This window comes from Corvus kubaryi, unplaced genomic scaffold (genome assembly GCF_017639235.1).
Source record: "Corvus kubaryi isolate FWS band 111438036 unplaced genomic scaffold, C.kubaryi_AGA036_p1.0 133, whole genome shotgun sequence".
In the NCBI taxonomy this organism is placed as follows: Eukaryota; Metazoa; Chordata; class Aves; order Passeriformes; family Corvidae; genus Corvus; species Corvus kubaryi.
In genome coordinates, this window is record NW_024580667.1 from 29927025 (window position 1) to 29946307 (window position 19283).

Sequence of the window (19283 nt, forward strand, 5' to 3'; positions counted from 1 at the left end):
CTGGGAGAACGTATTTGAGGAAGGGCAGAACAACTACGTACCAGTGAGTGAGAGAGGAGTGAAGAGAAAAATGTGGGGAATACCATTGTGAACAGCAAGGTCAAAAAAAGGAGGGGATGGAGGTGCTGCAGCTGCTGGAGCAAGGATTTCCCTGAAGCCTACAAAAAGGACCACAGAGATGCAAATATCCACAGTGCGGCCCATGAGGGACCCCACAACAGAACAGGTGGATATTTTCTGAAGGAACTGAAAAAAGCATCAGGGACAATTTTGAAGTCTTTCACCTCTACTGCAGGAATCAAATCTGTAAAATCTTGGAGGAAATGTCTTTGACTGGTCAGTCAGTCTGATAAAAAAATGTGTGGGCTTTTCCTCTGGGGGAAAAAAAAAAAAAAACAGCCAAAGAAAACCAAGCCAAACAACAAACTCAAACCACAGCCCAACAGAGGAAGCCCGGCTATTTGCAAAGGGAGGCACAACGCAGCAGAACGCTGGGGGTTCTCATGCCGCCGCTTGCTGCTTCTGCTGCTCTGAACCACTTGCAACAAGCCGGGTCTCCTGGGGCAGCCCTTTCAGAGGGGAGAGCACGGCGGTGTCACCGGTCCCGTGGGGACCGCGCCGGTGTATCCATAAGAAAATGACGTGATGCAGGATTACTCGGTTTGTATTTACACGCCGCACCGGGCGTTTTGCCTGCGACTTCCACAGCTGAAGCCGCACACGGCTCCAGGCGGGACACAGGTTTCACCCCGGCAGAGCGCTGGGTTCAGGAGCAGTCGTCACCTCCTCTGAGCCGCCCCGGCGGGACGGGCGTGGAGGAACCCTGGCCGGGGCGAGGGAGCGATGACGATCGCTACCAAACCGCACTTGGCCGCCTGCCCCCGGCCTTCTCCGCCCCGCGGCTGCGCTGCCTCCGGCGACAGCCCGCCCTCTGCCAGTCACCGCCCCGTCCAGGCGCCTCCGCGGGCCGGCGGCGATGGTTGGAGCAGGACGGAGCGCGGAAGGGGAAAGCGGGGGGAAATGTCGCGGTCGCTACGGGAGACGGGGGAAAACCGGAAGCCGGCGGGGCGGGGCGGCAAGGCGCTGGCGAGCCCTTCCCTGCTCCCAGCCTCTCCCCGCCGGGTGGCGGCGGCGGCAGTAGCAGCGCCATGGGGTGTTTCTTCTCCCGCCGCAGGAAGCTGGCCCTGGGCGGCCAGCAGCAGCAGCAGCAGCAGCCAGCGGGAGCTGGGCAGGACGCGGCGCCAGGCGAGCAGAAGGCGCCGCAGTACAGCTGGGACCTGCGAGCCAAGGTACCGCCCCGGCTGCTGCCGCCGGCCGCGGGCTGGGGCTGGGGCTGGGGCTGGGGCTGGAGCTGGAGCCGGAGCCGGAGAGTATCGCCTCTCTCGGTGGGCACCGCCTCGCCCTCTCCTGCCGCCCCGGCGTTTGCGGCGGCGTGTGTGCTCCGGCAGGGAGCACGCCTTCCCGGTCCTGCTGTTACGGCTCGGTCCGCGCAGTTCAGTGCGTTTATTTGAACAATTAAAAAGTGTTTAGCCTAAGGATTTTACCAGGCAGTCTCAAATTGTGCAAGCGGAGAGGGCGGCGCGCTGGATGCCGCGGCTGCCGGCGGTGCGAGCATCGGTCCCCGGTGCGGGGCTGCTCCGGATGGGGGCTGGCGCTGCCTCCCGTGGGACAGGGGGCTGTGGGCACGCAGCTTGGCTTTGGCAGTCCCCACGGGTGTCTGCTTGCCTTCGGGATTCCTCATACAGCGCGAAGTGCCCCCGGTGCGTGCTTCACCCGAGCACACCGGGATTAAAGGCTGGGGAGCTGCTGGTGCCGGGGCGAGTCCCCGCACCTGGCATTGCGGCGGAAGTACAGAACTCGTGCCGTGTGTCCTGACTGTCTGTATTGATTCCTCCTGCTAGGGTGTTTGCGCTATTGGTTTGTTTGGTTTTGTTTTTTTTTTTTTTAAGCTAGAGGAAGTAGAACTAACTTATCAGCCCCTAAAATGACAGATGAAGACAAATCCTTCCCCATGCTGTTTCCAGAGCTCCTGGAGGCAGTCATGAAGACTCAAGTAGGAAAGCATTTAAATGCCAGATTAAATGTATTTCTTCCTAGCCTCATTTCAAGTTTCACTTCCTAAATATATCATGACATTATAGCCCTGCTAGGCCTCCCTTCCTTTCCTCTCCAGCTGCCTTCGGGTGGGGGAAGCAGAAACTGGGGCAGGCGATAAACTTAATTGATGCGGTTTCAACAAAATCCTCAAACCTTTAGGCCATATTTTACACATATGGAAAAGAAAATGTGTGAACTTATTTGAATGTTTAGCTTGCTTGTTTTTTAGAGTTGGCCAGGTGCTCTAGGGTGTCCCTTAAGTCTTCCAAGTAGATTAAGACAAGCTTAGATGGAGATGAGTTAGAGAGTGTGCGTGTGGCCTGGAGGAATCAGTTCCTTGAGGATAAAGATGAGCAATCTGTGTTGGGCTTGTTGCTTTGACTGGATAGTGGATATTTACAGAGCAGACAGAGAAGGGGAGGATAGCAGCCTGTCACTCGTATGGAGACTGTTCTTACTGGGGGAGGGGCTGTACTGAAGCCATATTTTAGAGTGTCAGAACAAAACTTAGTCTGTCTAAAAGTAAATTACTAAATCAACCTTTGGAATAATATTTTTTAATTTTAGAGCAAATTCACCAGCTAAAGGGCAACAGGTACGTGTAGCAGGTTGGGTTTGTAACCGGGCAGAAACACCAATTTAGTGTAGTGGTTTGGTCCAAATACTCATTACTGTTTATCTTCTGTGAGATAAGAATTAGGAGAAATGCAAAGCAGGCACCAAACTTGAAAGAATATAAAGAAGTTTATTAACAGACCTAAAAGAGGGAAAAAATTATACCACACCTTCAGAACTCTCCTCCTCCCCCCACCTTCCTCCCTTCTCCCACTGACAATGTAAAAAGACAACCCTTGAGATGTTCAGTCTGTTTACCACTTCCATAATAACCTTGTTTAGTCCATTTAGAAAGAGAAGTCTCTTCTTGCTCATGCTATGAAAACATTATCACAACGAGACAGCCACCCACTTCCAAATATTGTTCAGTCCATTCAGGAAGAGGAGTCTCTCTGCCTGCGTGTGAGTCCTTTCCCCCGACTTGCAGCTTTTCCTGCAACTGCTTTCGAGGGTCCACTCTTGAAGTTTTTGGGGTACAATTTTAAGGTTGAGCCGTTCAGAAACAAAAGTTTTCTTCACCCATCTCTGGGAGCATTTCATCTCTAAGAACAGAGGCCCTCCTCCTTCCCTGGGAGCAAAGGGTCTTCTTCATCTTCATCTTTAGGACTATCTCTGGGAGTATCTCTAGGAACTGAGGTTTCTCCTTTCCCATTTGGAGCAAAAGTCCTCATCGCTTCCATCTCTCCCTGTCCAAACTCCTCATGAAATTACAGCTGCATCAGCATCTGCCTATCTCAGCGCAGGTGCTTTTGCTTACGAGTTGAACACTCCACCCCCCATATTTTCATGGAATTACAATGGGATACTCTTGATATATCATAGCTTCACAACAGACTTTCAGCTTTAAGCATCTCCTTTCTTTCTCTTCCCTCAGGTTTTCAGCTCTTCACAGCACTAAAAGGGTTAATGTCACCTCGGCCTTGCAGCTGTGTTGCTTATCGCTGTTGGTCACCTGGCCTCTGCCGGACAGCGGTGCCGCTTTGCTGAAATCTTGGCTGCAGTGGAGGGGAGGGGGTTCCGAGCCGCTCCGGCTGCCCACAGCCCTGCTGAGGGGGTCATCCTGGAGCCGTGGCCTGGCCTGAGCAGGGCCTGGCCCGCTGGCCCCCGCTTGGGCCCCGCAGCCACCTGTCCCAGCACCGGAAACGAGAGAGAGCTTGGGGGAGAGTTTGTCCATTCTTAAGTGTGCATCACAGAGGTGGTCACAACTTTAAGTGGCTTAAAGAATTGTCCATATTCACACTGGCCAGCTGATAGGTTCTGTCAGGTCCCAGAGGAAGCTGTAAGCACCCCTTAGCAAGGACATCCCTTCCGGGACTATGCTTGCTAATCTATGACAGTATAAGAATTTTTACCCCATCTACTTAGACACAGCTAACTTTGAAAACTCAAAGAAAGAAAGTCAGGATATAGAAAGACTTGATTCAGAGAATAGACAGCCTTGTTGCTAAGGAGATGATTGTTGTTAACTTGCTGGAAGTAGGCTCAAGCTAACATATGAAACTGTTACAGCACCAACAATCTACCTCTGTCGAGTAAAAAAAAAAGCTGTCAGGTATTACATGTAAAACTTCCTCTTTTTCTATAAAAGGCTCTTAGAAACCAGAAGAATCAGTGAATATGGGCTGTGCTAGTGAACTGTGTAAGCCATCAAATTAGCTGCTTCATTTTATACTGTACAGCCTAAGAATGGCTATTTAATGTTTAAGTCCACTTCTCTTGCTCTTTGCAGCCTTATTTTTCATTGAGCTTTTTGGGTTTAAGATTAATACCTTAAACCAGGAAAGCACTGGAGTCACCTTATCTTAGGTGAAGGAGTACGGAGCACTTGGTGCACTAAGCTTGTCGACCCCAGTTTGTATTAAGTGATACCATGTCCGTGTTAATGTAGTAGCTTTAAATGTTGTCCTGTTGTCTGTTGCTTTCTCATTTCTGATGTGACACATATACTTATTTATTTCACAGTTTGTGTTTGTACACAAAGCTATATCGAGGTCAGTTGGAAAACTTGTGGCATCAGGACTCCTTTTTGTTCATCAAGTGCACTGAATTGTATTCTAAACCCTGAAAACCTCAACTCTGTCAACAGATGTGCTAAGTGGTCTTTTGATGTTTATTTCCACCATTTGGGGATGCGTTTCTGATTTTAGACTCTCCTACTCAGTGGTGCAGTTGTGGTTATATAGTGTAGTTTTGGAAGCAGGTTTGGAAATTATCTGTAGTTTTTGTAAACTATGCTCTGTATGTTCTTACAGGTGGGTATGTCTTGCTGCTCAGACACTCCAGCTGTCTTCCTTTAAACTAATGTCATTCTGACATGGCAAAAAAATGTAGGCACACTTGTGAGCATGTTTGTGTGATTAGGGATGTGTAGAGGAGTGACTGAACCTGGGGGTTTCCTCCAAAAAAACTATTTCTTCTGCTTCTGAAGGACATCATTGCTAGTTGAGCCTATTTTAATCATGTTCTGAAAGCAAAAGATGGTTACTATTCATACTGTCTGCTAGTGTAGCCCTAGACAAAGAGTAATATGATGCTATTCCACTGACCATGTAACTCTTGTGTAATAGTCCCAAAAATGGACCATGTGGTAGAAAAATCTAAATAGAAAATACTATAAGGTGCTGGTAGTTTAATTGAAATTAAGGAAAGTATATGAATTTGAGCGGCCTTTTCAGATTTCTGTGTGACTTTAAGTGAGGACAGAAGTTTTAAGATATGCAAAATTTAATCAAATTTAGATAGCATTGTAAATCTGCTGGAGTCTCTAATGCTTACTGAGCCTTGGGTTCAGAGAACTGTATGAAGATTACTTATAGTGCAGTAGAAGAGCCAAAGGATCAGATTGTCTTGAAAACAGAAGGGACAAGGATGAGTATTCAGTTTCTTGGTGCTCTGGGATTCTGAGTCCACAAGTATAAGTAGTGCACAGTTTATTCCAGAGTCTGTTATTACTGCATTGAATTCTGAGGACTTATGTCTCTTGATGGCTTTGGGCTGTCTTGCGAGTCTCCTTCTGACCAAGTGTGGGAGAGGAACTTGGTGGTGCTCAGCCCTTCTCAGCCTTCTTCAGCTAGCTTTCCACCTGGGTTGTTCTCCTTTCCAATTGTGTGACTAACAGCAGTAACTGAATATGGGTATGTACAGACAAGAACTGGGCGTTTGTGTCTTGTGATGGCAGATACACTCATGACCTTCTCCACAGGAGAAGAAACACAAATAGCTGCATCATCTTTTTTGCTGTTGTCTCATGCTCAAAGAAGTAGGATTAGATTAATTATGATCACAGTGGCATTTAGAGCTTAGAGGAACTTTCCTTCCCAGATGTTTTTTTTACTTTTAGAAGGAACAAGTGAAGTTTTGTTTTATGTCAACTGACTTGCAATTTAACTGGTTTAGTTGATAGGAAACATGCAGCTATCATTGTTACTGTGCTGTGTAGCTGTAGTTAAACAACTAAAAAAACCAAGAGGTTTAACTTTTTGCCTAAATCATAGATAGTCCTTTGTTACTTACCTTACATTTGAGGATTCTTCGTGAATGGTCTGAGCTGACTCGGGTACCTTGAATTGTCTAGATCTTGTTTAGGTAGCCATTTTGTATTTTATTTTGGAATATTAATAAAATAACTTTTTTTTTCCCCTCTAAGCAATGAAATATTTTCTCCTTAAATCCAAGGTATCTCCCTTATGCTTCCTAGAGCACCAGAACTACTGCTATACTTCTCAGAATGTGGTGAGATCAACTGAGAAGCAGTCAGAAGGTTCATATTAAGCAGTATTGCCAGTTAGATCAAAGCCTGTAGTAGCTTCCTTTCTTCTTTCACTTTTTCTGTACGCCGTATTTGGCAGTGGTTTGTTATATGTGAATTACTGTTTTATGCTGTTTTTGGCATTATGGAAAAGTGTGAATATTACCAAGAAGGAAGGAAATAAACATTCAGACTGTTGTATTGGCCACTTTTAAAGTCAGGGTGTGCAGGAGATGCTCCAAAATGAAAAACTGTTTGCTAGTAACAGAAACCTGCACTATTCTTTGCACTTTTTCTTGTTGTGCAAGAATCTTGAAATCTGCCAGTGGGTAAGAAACTTCAACAAGCAGTCTCCAGAGGATGTTGCAACTCATTACTTAAGGGCACCAAACCCCTGCAAGTATGAATATGCAGAAGTGTCTAGGCCTGGGAATGCACTTTTCTTTCTTATTTCCCTTATGTTAATTCCCCTGCTGACAAAAATAGCGCTTAAAGCTTCTTAAGTTGGTGTGCCTACCCTATAGGTGCAGCTTTTAATGTCACTGGGTCAGCAGCCAACTTTTGTATGTCATCAGCTGTATATAATTCATCTCCGAACTGCCATCAGTACTGACTTAGAAAGATAGGGGATGATTTTTTGAGAATTATATTTAAAAGAGAAGACCTTAGTGTAAGTGGTTTAGAAATACTTTACAAACTGCTCAGCAGCTTAGACACGGGTAGCTAGGGGAGAGCTGTAACCTGTTAAGAACAGCAGTACCTTCTCATATCTGTGGGGGCGTATCACTGTTGACTGAAACTCCTTCCCTGATGGACCCTGTGAAAAAGTCTTGCTAAGACATGAACTCATCCCAGAAAGAGTTCAAGATGTTGGGATCCTTTGTGATTCTAGGCACAGTTAACCACTAACAACTGTGAAGGCCTAGTACTTCTAAGTCTTCTTCCAAACGGGAGCTGCCCAGTCTTGGTGCCAGTAAACTGGATAAGGGTGGCTGAAGAGATGTATGTCATGTGCAGCTTTCACATAGCCTCTGACCTTCTTGCAAGACAAGTGTTTGCAGGAAGGAAAGCTGCTTAACGCACCTTGCACTTGTAACAGGATGTCCTAGAGTTGTAAACAGCCATGAAAAACTTGTTTGCCCTCACTTCTCTCCTTTTTTTTGTTCTTTAAAATCCTTGCTCCTTACAATTTGTCCTCTAGCCCTTTGTAACAGACTTCACCCCATTGTAATTGCTGATAACCAAAGATTAAACTTCTGTGCCTGTTTTGAGAAGGAAGAATATTAGCCCTGTAAGCAGGGCTAACTTTTTCATCGTCACATCTGGTTATTTTAGGTCATTCTGTGGAGTAATCCCTGAACCTGTGCATAGCCACTTATGCTAGAAGGTTTCAAATCCTGAGCTGTGCCAATATCTATTAATGTATGACTCTCATCTACTCTAAGAACTCTTTACATTCAGCTGAAAATACTAAAAGTTACCTCTATGAATAGTCATCTTTTGAACTTATATCAGCCTGGGGGAAAAAAGACATTTAAAAAAATCTGTTAAGGGCTGGAGAGTAAAGTGTCTCTTTGAGTGAGATGGGTGGATTTGGACGAAGTTTTTTGAAACTTTATCCAAACACAAAGGACAAATATATGAGTTATCAAATAATTGAGTTTTGCTGACCTGCCACATGCTTAAGATTTTATAGCACCAGACGAATGGGCAGAGAAATGTACATAGCCCTGGTTATGGTCGTATGAGGCTGCAGATGTTACTTTCTTCTGTTTCTTTTGGCTTTCCTAGCCTCCTTTTTTTTCTTTGTTGCCAAGACAGAGCTTAAGAAGCAGTTGGTGTTGACTGTCAGGGGAAGGAAGGTGGTTGCAGTGATTTAATATATTAACCTGTTGATGATACGTGAAGATTTCAGAGATGGTGAACACAAATCGAGAAGGCCGATGGCATCCTGGCTTGTGTCAAAAATAGTGTGGCCAGCAGGACTAGGGCCATGGCCTAGTACTTGGCATTGGTGAGGTTGCATCTCAAATCCTGTATTCAGTTCTGGATTCCTCACTTCAAGAAAGACACTGAAGTGCTGGAGTGTGTCCAGAGAAGGGCAGTGGAGCTGGTGAAGGGTCTGGAGCACAGGTCTGATGAGAAGCATCTGAGGGAGCTGGGGCTGTTTAGTTGGAAGAAAAGGAGGCTCAGGGGAGACCTTAGTGCTCTCTACAAGCACCTGAAAGGAGGCTGTAGGAGGTCAGGGTTGGTCTCTTCTCTCAAGCACCCAGTGACAGGACAAGATGAAAAGGCCTCAAGTTGCTCCAGGGGAGGCATAGATTGGACATTAAGAAAAATTTATTCGTGGAAAGAGTTGGAACAGGCATCCCAGGGAATTGGTTGAGTCACCATCCCTGGAGGTATTTAAAAAAGATGTGTAGATGCGGCAGTTGGGGCCATGGTTTAGTGGTGGACTTGGCAATATTAGGTTAGTGGTTGCGCTTGATGGTCTTAAGAGGTCTTTTCCAATTTAAACTATTCTATAATCCTGGGAGCATATGAGGAGCTGTTGGATGCTTCCTCAAAATCACAGTTCTGCCTTCATGCGTGTTTCTCTGGCAGGTTTCTTTTACCCAGGAGAAGTGAAATATTTCTATCTGCTATAGTCTCTTAGGTTACCCCTCCTCTCAGGGGCAGTAACCCAGGGTGGGGAGAGAGTATTAAATCTATTTCATGCAGTCCCTCCAGTCTGTACTGCATGTTAATCAATAAATACTCTTGGTCTTTAAAAGGATAACTGCAAAGCAAAATTAAGGGAAATGGGCAAACTCCATAGCATGGTCAACAAACTGAGAAGTAAAAGCTGTGTCAGGGCAGCAGTGTTAGTTCTGGAAAATAGGGAAATAAAGAAGAGCTTCTGAATCTGCTAATAAGGTGAATTTTTATCTTTAACTTGACTACTGTTCTTACTCAAAAACTCATTTGAGACTGTCTGTAAGCTGTGAGTTTGCTGACTAACCAGTGTTTTTCACTTAGGCCTAAATAAAATTGCAATGTGAAGTTTCACACATCCCTACAAAGGACGCTGTGTAGGATGAGCTAGTGCTGCTTCAGAGGCTTTGTAGAGCAGACTAATTCAGTAGGACGTGCTTAGGTGCCAAGTTTCAAAAAAGCTGTAAGTTCTGGAAACACTGAACTTCTCATTCCTAAGAGAAGTAACTGTTCCTCTGTGCCTCTTTTGAAGGCGGGAAGTCTGTCTCCCATGGTTATTTAAAAAAAACAACACCCAACATACAAATATACACATACATAAATGTTCTAGGAGATGCCTGGGAGGAATATGTCCAAAAGCAGTTTCAATACTTATATTCTCAAGTAAGAGGGAATATGAGTGTAAATAACTTGCATATGGATCAAATATATAACATTACTTGAGACTAAAGACTTTGGAGAGTTTGAATCCAAAGCATGCTGTGTGACTGAGTCTCCATGCAGTGTCCCTTATCTTTTGAGTCTCACAATTTTATTTTTAACACTTCCGACTAACTTTCCTGGATATATACTAGTGGTACTACATATGATTGAGGAGAGAATTCTAGGAAACCATCTTCATTGTCTCAATTTGCAATTTATTTGGAAGATTATCGGTTGCAAAGCTCCTTTCCTGTCTGAAGGTCACATATGTTGCATAGAATGAAGTACATTTTATCAGTTGGTAGAGATTTTTAGCTTCCTTGGGCTGTTCCAGTCAAAAGCTACCAAAGCTGGTTTACTGAGTATCTGGTGCTAGCCCATTCTGGTTTATGCCTTTTGCTGGTCTCTAAATATCGTGTCAATGTTTGACATGCTAGGGAGGAGAAGTTTCTTAGAAATTGGGCTACACCAAAACTGATTATGGTACAGCAAATTTTAGGAGCTTCAGGCTGATAATCAAATAGCAGGTTTGTGAAGTGGTCTTGTGGTAGGCTCTTTCAGGTACTTGGACACTTCTAAGCGCTATTTTAATGAGCTTTCACAAGAGGGCAGAGTAGAATTTGCTCCAGGAATTGCAGTTGACTTGAGACTTAACTTAGATCTAGATATAAGCCAGCTCAGATTCTTTTGGTTTTAGGACAGCATGGGCTGTATTATTCATGCTTTCCACCTGTATTGTATTCATCCTAGGTGCTGTGTGGCTTTTGAGTTGTTGCTCCCTAAAGGAGAGTCCCAGTCCCACAGCCTCTCTCAGGTGTTCTGTGCCAGTGAGAGGGATGCTGGAGTGTGGAGGAGATCTGCAAACATGCCTCTTGTACCACCACTGCCAGTTTTTGCTTCTTTCACATAGCTAAAACAATCTCATATGTTTTTTTAGCACAAAAATCTTGTCATTGTTAGCACAAGATAATGCTGTGGCACAGATTAATGAGCTTTCTGTAGTTTGCAAACATAATAGAGAAGATACTGCTTGACTGCAACAAGGTTTCCTTGCAATGTGTTGAGGTGTGGTGAAATATGACCAAGAAAGCTACTAAAAAAGGAAATACTGTGTATCTCCAGCTTTATGAATCTGTAAGTATGTGGGACAATTTATTTATTACAGTTACGACTCTAATACCCAGAACCATCATCCTCGTTGAAACAGTTTAGAGTCCACAGATAAAACTAGCTCCCTTTGCCCCATTCCTTTATTAAAGGACAAACTGAGCTGTTGTGTTTTTTCCCCTGGAGCATCTCGTAAGTGTAGTTTCACTTCTTAGTTGTACCTCAGTACTGTGTATTCCAGTAGTTTAGCTAAAAGAGTTGCTTCTGATGTTTCATCACTCACTGAAGCCCCTTGTGGCAGTTTATCCTGTACAATTCAGTGGCACTTCAGTCAGTGCAAGTCAGTTGGCATATAGCATTATAATATTCTCTGTATTTGAAGACTTTAACCTTCTTATTTTTTTTTTATTCCTCCTTCAGATTGACCCCAAAGATTACACTTTTTCCGGACTTAAAGATGAAACTGTGGGTCGACTGCCTGGAAAAGTAGCAGGGCAACAATTTGTCATTCAGGACTGCGAGAACTGTAAAATCTACATATTTGACCATTCTGCTACAATCACTGTTGATGACTGTGTAAATTGCCAAATCTTTTTAGGACCGATAAAAGGCAGTGTGTTTTTCCGTGACTGCAAAGATTGTAAATGTGTGGTTGCCTGCCAACAGTTCCGCACGCGGGACTGCAGAAAGCTGGAGGTGTTCTTGTGCTGTGCCACCCAGCCCATTATAGAGTCCTCCACAGGTATGAAATTTGGATGTTTCCAGTACTATTATCCTGAGCTTGCTTTACAATTTAAAGATGCTGGTCTGAGTATCTTCAATAACACATGGAGCAACATCCATGACTTTACCCCTGGGTCTGGAGAAAATAACTGGGGCCTTTTGCCTGAAACTGCTGTAGTCCAAGATTATGTTCCTTTGCCCAGCTCTGAGGAGCTGAAAACCGTCAGGATTTCTACTGATGCTACAAAGAGCATAATACCAATAACTCGAGGGCAGAGACAGAAAAGCAGCGATGAATCGTGTTTGGCCGTGTTTTTTGCTGGTGACTACACAACTGCAAATGCCAGGAAGTTAATTGATGAGGTAAGCAACCTTTGTCTTCATTCAGGTTTTTCGATTCCTAATTAAATTTTCCTCTGGACAGCCTCTGGTGCTCCCTAGACGGGGAATATAGAGGCTCTGTTTGCCTACTGACCATACTGATCAACTGCACTGTTTAAAACCTTAAAGCAAGATAAGGACTGAATCTCATTTGATCAGTCAGTTGCTCTACAGGTGACATGCTGTGAGTGGCAAATCTATCTTCTAACAGTTCTGGTGTAGTTTTCCGTCATGGCACAGCAAAATGATGCTCTAAAGAACATGTGTAGTTGATTTGATGAACTTGGTCAAATACAGAGTAAGTGATTGACAGTGCTTGTGAAAGGGATGTAGCTGATTAACTTGTTAGCTTATTGCCCTGAAAGTGTCAGCTAACAAAAGTCTGTCCTGAAAGTTTTTCCAGTACTAACAGAGTCTTAAAAAAAAAAGGGTGTTAAAATGCATCCCCTGTGTCATCCAGTGTTGTAACTTTTTTCTGAAAGGGGCAGTGAGTGTTTGTCACGGCTGGTCAGCTGTCTTCAATGACTTGAATAGCTTTTTTATTGGTCTTGGTTTTTTCTTTCTTTCTCTTTTGGTCTCTTCTTTTTTTTTTTCCTGTGAGGCAGCAGCTTCCAAGCTTGGCTGAGTTTGTACTTTCCTGGGGCTAAAACCTGGGAGTAGCTGGCTGCTTTCACCATCCTGAAGTGCCAAGGATGTCACAGAGCAGAGCCAGTAACCATGGGCTACAGCATCTGACAGTGGTGTCTGCAAAAGCTGCTGATCACAGTGTTGTATGATCAACTAAACATCTGGTGGAGCTCTTTCCCTTGGGTTTTTATCTGCAAGGAAAGAAAGCTGTAGTGTGTCTCCTTGCCTTCCCACTGCCCAGTTGGACTTTTGTGAAGCTACTGAGTGAAGGGAGATAATGATACTTATGGGTTGGATTTTTTTCTGGCAAAGGAATAGCTACAGAAAAGAAGGTAATGGATGTGTTCTCCTCTGTTGGTAGTTATTTAGATATTAGAGTTAAGAAGATGCTAAAAGACTAGTTAGTGAGTTTCTGTAGAAATCCAACTGCTCTGTAGATTAATGGATGTTTTGGAAGTAAAAATGTATTTGCTCCTTTCCCACATGCTTTTAGTTCCATATTAGATGTGGAGTAAAAATGAGGGGGTGGGCTAGGATGTGTATATGTGTTTTCAAACATTGTTAACTATTGTTCCAAAACTGAAAACTTTAGCAGTGGATAGATGAGTGTTTGAGCTAATGCTTGACTGAACTATTGCAGACTAAAGAGAACTGACTGCTTGTTTCCAGATGCTGACTGCCTTTAACTCCCATTAGTTTCTGCTTGTGAGGGATTGTGGGGAAAAACACATAACCCTGGGCCCTAATATATAAAACAAAAATATTCACATTTATTCCTCTAGGTGCACTAGGGCAGAGGAGAAAATCTGGATGAGTGGAATGAAAATAAACACAAGTGTAGAAAAAGCAAATGGTCTCTGAAAAGAGCAAAAAGGGTCCCTTTGCTCTGTAACTTAATGTGTGGGGGAAAAATGGGTCTATTACAGTGTAATCTGGATACTCAAGTTGAACTCTGCCTTAGAAGCATTTTTAACATGAATCCTTTCTCTGTTAACAGATGACAAGTAAAGGCTTTCAGCTGGTACAGACTAAAGAAGTCATAATGAAGGCAGAGGATGCTCACAGAGTTTTCCAGCAGAGTGCATCAGAATTCACTTCACTGCTGGAAAAAGGTGAGTTTATGTTTTCTTTCTTCTCTTGATATAGAAGTCTGTCACTAAAGAGTTCTGAAGAAGAAAGAGGAATGAAGGAGAAATTTGTGTTTCAAGGGCATACTGTAAAACCTGTTGAGATGAATTTTGAAAGCCTCAGTGAGGCCCTAAACCAGCCAAAATTCCTGAAGGCATCAGAAATTAGTTATTTGACATGTATTTTGTGTCTCTGCTCCCCCTCTAGTGGTCCAACTGCATAGCTCAGGAGCAGTGGCACATGCAGACCTGCCTGGAATGGTCAAAAGCAGCTCATGCTTTTAGCCTATTTCGAACTTGTCAGCAATGCTGCTCAACCACTGAGCTGTTCAGCATTTCAGTATAAATATCTAAGCAAATCGGTATAGATGTACATAAAGCAGATAAGCATTTAAAATTCTTGTTTATAACTGGTGTACTGTCAGAGTATTTCTAAAGCCTTTCTATTGATATGACTGCAGTTGGGTTTTGTCTCTTCTTGCAGAAGTACTGACATCTTGTTATCTGTTACATGCTAAAGATCACTACATGCTCCCGAGCTTGGTAGCAACATGCAGGTTTATTCATGGTGACACGAGAGGTTTGTGATGTTCATTGCAAGAACAGGACAAAAGTCATTGCACTTACAAGATGATAGTCTAGTTTCTGGGCTATATTGCAGTCATATGGGAAGAAATACCATGTTCAGAATGAAACCAGAGAAAGCAGATCTGCAAATAGAGGGTGAGAACAAGTCTAAAAATCAGGCAATTCGCTATCTTGGGACTGAGGCAAAAATGCCTGAATGACTCAGTCCCACTCCAGATGTCTGTGAAATGGCTCACTATTTGAGTGGTATAGTCTGACTCACTTCCATGAGGCCTTGCACTCCTTAGCATTTTTGTGCTATTGCTGCCTTTCAAGAAGTAAAACTGGAATCCTGCCCAAATCTCTGCCAAAAAAAAAAAAAAAAAAAAGCATGGAATTGCAGATAACACTGTACTTTTTTTTTTTTTAACATTAAAGTGTTTTTAATTCTTTATCTGCTGTTATGGGGCTACTCAAGCAAAAAAATAAAATACTTCTTGCAAGCTTCACAATTCCCTATGGATTGAGAAATCTACTGTTTCAATGCAAAGCTTAAAAGTAGTATTGATTTTAGATTAAACTATTTTCCAGGTCCAGTGGTTGCTTTGGAGTTCAATGGAGATGGTGCTGTGGAACAATGTCGAAGCACTATAAATGAAGTTTTTAGTGGGACCAAGGTAAGCTGGAGTATTGCTTTATTCACCGAAAATATTACAGAATGTCTGAGCTATTTCATGGTCAAGATATAGTGTTGACGTAGTACACAATCTTTTTAGATTCACGGGTAGTAAAATTGGAATATCCTTTTGTTGTTATTTTGGTTTTTTGTCTTCAAAACCCAAATTACTTGTTAGTGACAAGAAAATTGTCCTAGGAAAGAGAGTTCTGAATCCCCATATCCACTGAAGAACACAAGATTTCCACTTAAAACTGTTATTTCACGTAATAGCCAAATCAAGTTCTATAAATATGGTACAAAAAAGTTCCACTTCAAGTCTTGGATTTAGTCACTTAGCTTTGTGGTGTCCTGTCTATTAAACCATGACAAAGATAATATGATGGGATTTCAACTTTTTTCTGTGTTTACTTTTGCTGTGTTGGACACTGCAGAATGCCTTCCTTCAAAGGCACTGCTCTTTTTTCTTCTGTCAGCTTGTTTCGCTTTAGCTTCCTTACACCACACCTCCTCTTTCCTTGCTGCTCCCCCTCTCTGAATGGCAATGGTTTTGAGAAAGTTTCTGGAAACATTCAGAGCACTCCTGGTAACAGGAAAGTGATAAACCCTTTGCTTTCAGGCAGCTGTTCAAAGAAGACTAGAATGCCTTTGAGACATAGCATCCATACAGCTCCTTGTAGTCTTCCAGTTCCTTTCAAAAGAGTTACTTGGAACTAGGCTGCCCGGTTTCTGGAAACCAGTCATCTTGTAAAAAGTCATAGCATTTAATTTTATGATTGAGGCTATTGCTTGCATGTTGAGATTGGTGAACAGCCACAATGCTCTCTGTTACACTCAACTGTTTGAGTATTGCCTGAAACAATTGTTGTTGATCTGCTGAAAGCTTTCAAAGGTGACTGTCCTAGAGCTTGGACTTTCACATACATTGATAAATTTTGAAAAATGCAAATGTAATTAGAGTTATTTTTTTAAAAATAGTCATCTGCTGGAGAAGCAACGAAGTTTTTTTGAGGGTAATATAGCACAAGGAAGTCTTTATTACAAACTCTCCCTTTCTGTTAAAGGAAAGTAGTAGTCTAAGGATTTTGTGTATTTATTTTTCCCCCACTCTCCTGGAGAGAGTTGACTTTACCAATCAAAATACATCTAGACACTAACTGAAGCTGTGACCCCTGAATAATGAAGCCCTAAACTCCTGATCCTGAAGGCAAGGGTTAATGCAGCTACCATGTGTGCTAGGAATGGGTGACGATAACAAATGGTGGGTGCATCAGGGCTGAGAGAATTCTAGGATTTGTTCTGTTATGCAGTGGGAACCAACAGAGTTGTCTCTCTTGAAATGCAAAACTAAAAATAAGCATTACTGATTCCAAATGAGCAAAGACTGGTTTAACTGATGCATAACTTCTCTTGTTTAACAAAACAGATTTTTGTATCAGAAAGCAAAGCATCAGCATCTCAAGATGTGGACAATTTCTACAACTTCGCTGACATGCAGATGGGGATGTGAAGTTTAGCGTGAAGGTGCTCACGTGCGGTTTGTCTCAGCACTTGGATGTCACTTGGCTTGAATATTGCAGTAGTTTTGTCATTTAGTTTTGTCTTTCTCATATATCCCTTTTATGAAGCCACTGGTGGTTTTAATACCATATTATCTGAACTGGAGTAAATGGCATAGCTCTCCATGTCCATTGTGTTTGAAACTTAAGTTTAACTTCAAAAAACAATTCAGCTTTTCTACTAACTTTTTTACAGTGATTTCTAAACAACTATCGGCACTTGAATGTTTCTTGACAACATCTAATGGTTATACATATCTTAGTGCAATGCTGATCCAAGTTTGATGCAGTAGTAATTGTTATCTATAACTCAGACACACTGTTTAGAAAGTGTATTTTTGTGAAACTTGACCTTCAAAACTTTCCCACATGCAAATTAGTCTTCACTGGGGGTTTAGGAAGGAAGCTGTAGTCATTGACTTTTTCTGAAAGCTTAGTCTGAAATGAATTGTCCTTGTAGAATGCTTTCAAAAGCAGTTTGTGACTTTGGCTTACTCTGCTTCAGCACGTTTTTTGAATAAAGTTGTTTGCAGCAGCATTTATGGTGAGAGTTGTCACAACAGCATTCTGGTCAGTGAGTACTTGCCAGGCTTTTCTGCTTTGAGGTGAATCCTGAGCATGAGTGCTCTGCTGAAGCTACTCTAAGGTCTGCTGAGGTTCTTTGGCAATACAGCTGCCTCTGGCATTCCCAGCTCACACATGGGATATACATGAGGTTTCTTTGCACGTGGAGCAATAAACCTCTGGCACATTGTTGTTTGCTAGAAGGGACATACAGTAGCCAGTAGTCAGAGAAGGACTTTGATGGCATTAAAAACCCCTTCTTCCTTGCTAGGCCCCAGGAGAAGGCTTTTACATTCAGAAGTAGTACAGAAAGTGCTATGCACTACCATAGGATTTATTTTGTATTAATTTTAAAGACAGGCTGAAGAAGTGCTACCAGCATTTTGTGAGATGCATTTGAATGGTGTTCAGTAATAATGCTTATTGCTAAATAGTCCATATTAGAATGCCAGTCTATATGGGTATTAAATACATGATTGATTTATTTTTGCATATTACATCCTTACTGATTTTTCTACATGAACTTAAAGCTTATGTCTTGGTTTACAAGCCCTCTGTAATACTTGAACCCACTGTGCGTGCAGACACACAAAACCAAATTTAGTAATTAAAACAGTGGCTTGCCAGTTTCCATAGCCTTTACAATTCATTGAATGGATTGGGGCTGTGTTGAGGTGCTAAAGCAATTTCCTCATTATGGTCATCTGTCAAAAGGGAAATCTTAACTGAAAATGAGTCTTGACTCATCAGTTTCACAGCTCTGGAGCTCCACAGTGGGTGGCTAAAAACACATCTCTAATTTTTTTGAATTAGCACATGAAAGAATCTGTTCTTCTGAAATTCATAATTCTGTAATGCCCAAGAGAGGTTGTGAACTGTCATTTTGTTGCTACTGGGCAAATGCTTGCCATTAGTTTAAACTAGAGAATATGTCCTTAGGACCTCTTGTTACAGTTATGCATAGATTAAATAAGGAAGAATATCTCCTGAATAAACCATTGGTGTACTGAAGGTAAGATAATTGCCTTAATCTGAAGATAATCTGAAATGTTTTTATTTGACAAAGTGAAAGAAAATCAAGCCACCACCAGAATCCAACTGCTAACAGAAATTACCACTTACCTGCACTTAGCCAGCGAGGATTTTTTTTTTTTTTAATAAGTGTGAGGTGAGGCTGTGAAAAGAGTTAGAAATTTTACCTTGCTCTCCAAAGTACTAGCACAACTCATCAGTCAACATGTACAGGAATTAATCTAGACATGTACAGTAAATGTATTATTTTGATATGGGACAGTACATTGAAATTGTATAATGTACTTCAGAGCTGTCCGTGTGTGATTTATATCAGCAGTGCATATACTGGACCACCTTGGTCTCTAAACTTTTACATACAATATTTCCAAAGTTACCTGCTGACACACGATTATGTGTATGTTTATAGCTTATTTTTTGTATCATCAACCTGCTCTGGAAACAAAGTGCTAAATGGGCTTTTGTGACTACTTTTGCTGGAGGACAGGATGATTAATTGAAAATTAATCTAGGCTTGAAACAGTGGAATAACTTTTCTACATGCTGGGAAGAGCAGTGTTGCTTCTTTTTTTTTTTAACATGGACAGTCTGTTTACCGACATCAAGAACTTTTAATAAAAAATCCCTAAATAATGAAGGAGTTTCTTAATCCAATTATTTATCTTTTGATTTCCATTTCTTGCTAACAGGTGTTAAAAACACTTCTAGCTTGAGTCAGGAATCCTTTGCATTACAGAATGGTACGTGTTTCATGTATTCTTTGTACATTTGTTGTGTAGCTTTTAATGTAATTTGTATTACACTGTGAATGTGATTCATAATAAACATTTGAAGTATTTAAACTCTGGATTCTGAAGACTTTTTAAACTTACAGTATATTGAAAAACATAATTACATTATATTAGGTATAAAAACTGATTTCCATGTTTAAACAGGGATAGATCTTGAAATAGATACTCATAGCTCATCAAAAATAAGCATTAACTCTCTAGTCATTCATCCTCTGAAAAAGGTGGTATTTTTTGACAGCAGGGATTTTTCCTCAATCAGAGATTGTGGTGGTT

At 42.2% G+C, this 19283-nt stretch overlaps 1 protein-coding gene across 1 annotated transcript; it reads left to right on the forward strand.

Annotated features, from left to right (window-relative positions):
• The first annotated feature begins 1060 nt into the window (after window positions 1-1060).
• Window positions 1061-19061, forward strand: RP2 (RP2 activator of ARL3 GTPase). Its single transcript, XM_042041518.1, has 5 exons — window positions 1061-1289; window positions 11384-12049; window positions 13692-13806; window positions 14980-15065; window positions 16491-19061. Exons 1-5 carry the CDS (start codon window positions 1149-1151, stop codon window positions 16572-16574), a joined length of 1092 nt encoding a protein of 363 aa, XP_041897452.1. The 5' UTR covers window positions 1061-1148; the 3' UTR covers window positions 16575-19061.
• Window positions 19062-19283: the final 222 nt, after the last annotated feature.